At 42.2% G+C, this 2,235-nt stretch overlaps 1 protein-coding gene across 1 annotated transcript; it reads right to left on the bottom strand.

The window, feature by feature from the left end:
* Positions 1 to 328: 328 nt before the first annotated feature.
* LOC308138814 (uncharacterized protein) lies at positions 329 to 1,762 on the bottom strand. The gene is made up of 4 exons (XM_080508071.1): positions 1,571 to 1,762; positions 1,313 to 1,398; positions 967 to 1,158; positions 329 to 500 (listed from the first exon to the last, which is right to left on the bottom strand). The coding sequence occupies exons 1-4, from the start codon at positions 1,590 to 1,592 to the stop codon at positions 495 to 497; spliced, it is 306 nt and encodes a 101-aa protein (XP_080364197.1). The 5' UTR covers positions 1,593 to 1,762; the 3' UTR covers positions 329 to 494.
* Between the last annotated feature and the right edge of the window lie 473 nt (positions 1,763 to 2,235).

Here is a 2,235-nt window from a genome sequence, read left to right as displayed (position 1 = left end):
GAAAGCTTCTTAATTATGTTTTCTTTTCATCTGTAAAGCTTCTTTGAGCTGGGTAGAGATGCCCGACTAACAAAATGTTTTTTTAATTCGGTAATGATTCTATTTCAATCAAGTCCTTTATCTGTGCCTACAGTATCAAAATGCCTATTTTAAACATAACGGAACAACAATATGTATTTTAAGCTTTTTCATTAAAAAATAAAATAAAAGCCGGTTATTTCCCACTCCTGACGGTCACGTCGATTGAACTCTGAGGGAGACTGCTGCCATCTAGTGGTAGAAAAACGCAAAAGCCCTTTCAAGGATAAACAATACTGCAGGTACTTCATTTGTTTTCAAAACGTTTACTTCAGTTAAGGTCAACATTTTACACAAGACCACGACATTTCTGTGACAAAATAAAAGGACAGGAGGAAATGTTTCATACACATCCGTTTTTCCATTGCATCCAAGGTAGGACAGAATATTGGGAAAGTGAGAAACTCCAGGAGGCTTCAGTCCTGAAAAAAACCAAAAAACAAATAAACTACAATGCAGTTACAACCAAAAAGGACACATCACTGAACAAAGTGATTTGTATGTGGAAGAAGTAAATTCAGTTTTGAACTGAGTCTTTTTGCTGCACAGTGAGGGGCCAAAACAAGTGACTATGCAGATCTGCAGGAGAACAGTTTGACTAAATATAGTACAAACACACACAGCAGGGCATGTTGTGCCCAGTTTGACTGAAAGAAGTATTGCTGGTAAAACCTGCTGAGGAATCTCTGTTCAAACCGACTTTGTCTGCTTTTAAACCGAGGCGTGACAAGTATGCAACCTGTTGAGCTGCATTTCATGACGTCAGGCATTCACACTCCCGAAGACTGAGACACTCAAATCTGCACGAAAAAAAAACCCTCAAAATAAACCCAACAATAATCTAATGACACGGTGAAGTCGCTGAAGTAGCAGCAGAAGTGGACCTACCTCGTCACTGCTGGAGCACGAAGAGGAAGAGGAGGAGGAGGAGGAAGAAGAGCCTCCACCTCCATCTTTCTTCTCCCCCTTCTTCTCGTCTTTGCTCTTGGATTTGTCTTTGCCGTCCTTATGACTAGACTTGTCTTTGCCGTCCTTATGACTAGACTTGTCTTTGCCGTCCTTATGACCAGACTTGTCACCCTGAATATATATACACATATAAAACGTAAACAAATCATTGACCAACTGAGCAAATGTATAACTGCACAGGGGGGGGGGAGCCCAAATCGCTGATATAATGTCCTTTAAGTGTCTTTGTGAGATTGTATACAATGCAACGCTTTTGACCACCTACCTTCTTGTCTTTATCCCTATTCCAGGGGAAAGAAAATTCGTCTTTCGACGCCTTCTCTTTCGTTACTTGGTCTTCACCTCCACAAGCTACAAACAAACGAGACAGACATGCAAAGGCATTAACAAGTCAGGTTGCACACTGGAGGCAGGGAAAGCAAAACTCGTTTTCTACGTGTCAAAGTCGCTTCCCTGAGGTTTGAATCACTGACACACATTAAGCTTCAGAGAAAGGAACACGACACAATAACTGTGAGCATACCGTCGCCAAGATTGAACGACATCTTGTTGACTTGAGTCTTGCAGGTCCTCTCTCACAAGGGCAATCAGCAAACGCCACACCTGTCCGGTGTTTCGGATCACCTGGTGTCCCTTTTAACTGGTGACCGACTTCCTTTATCTTCCGCCGATGCTGCAAACGACTGCAAACGACCGCACACGTTCAAAGCGGGACATAAACCCGTAGTCGTCCAAACGAATGACGTTCAACCACATATACAACGATATTTAAATTGTCGGATCTTTTGTGTCAGATCGTGACTGACAGCTGAAGCCACGCCCCCTGGTACCACCCTCCTGATAGTTCACGCATGTGATAGGTCAACTGCATGGCTCATAAGTCTTAAGAAATGCAGCATGTAAGCTACAAAAAAATAAATAAACTAAATTCCATTAATAAATCCGACGCTCCTAAGATACTCAAACACATATTTAACAAGTCTATGATCATGGCTTAGTCAATTTGTTTTGCAAACTGAAGATCTCCCGCAAGTCCTCCACCCTGTTTCTTAAAAAATTTCTTTCCCTGTCGAAGGCCATGCACTTGGTCAGAACGTTCTCCACCGTCTCAGCTTCATGACAGGCGTCACACTCTCCAGATTGATGTTTTCCCATCAACTGCAGCATTATATTTAATCCTGTATGTCC

The sequence above is a fragment of the Blennius ocellaris genome, assembly GCF_963422515.1.
Source record: "Blennius ocellaris genome assembly, chromosome: 2".
NCBI classification, from domain to species: Eukaryota; Metazoa; Chordata; class Actinopteri; order Blenniiformes; family Blenniidae; genus Blennius; species Blennius ocellaris.
Note: the sequence above shows the minus strand (reverse complement) of the source record. Positions and strands in the feature narration are given on the sequence as shown.

What these genes read in the sequence shown, in the direction of transcription:
- LOC308138814 (XM_080508071.1), bottom strand. Translation starts at nt 1,592, where the DNA reads ATGTCGTTCAATCTTGGCGACG. An exon ending in GTCGTTCAATCTTGGCGACG is followed by an intron (nt 1,399 to 1,570) that starts GTATGCTCACAG and finishes GTTTGTTTGTAG; the next exon opens with CTTGTGGAGGTGAAGACCAA. An exon ending in ATAGGGATAAAGACAAGAAG is followed by an intron (nt 1,159 to 1,312) that starts GTAGGTGGTCAA and finishes ATATATATTCAG; the next exon opens with GGTGACAAGTCTGGTCATAA.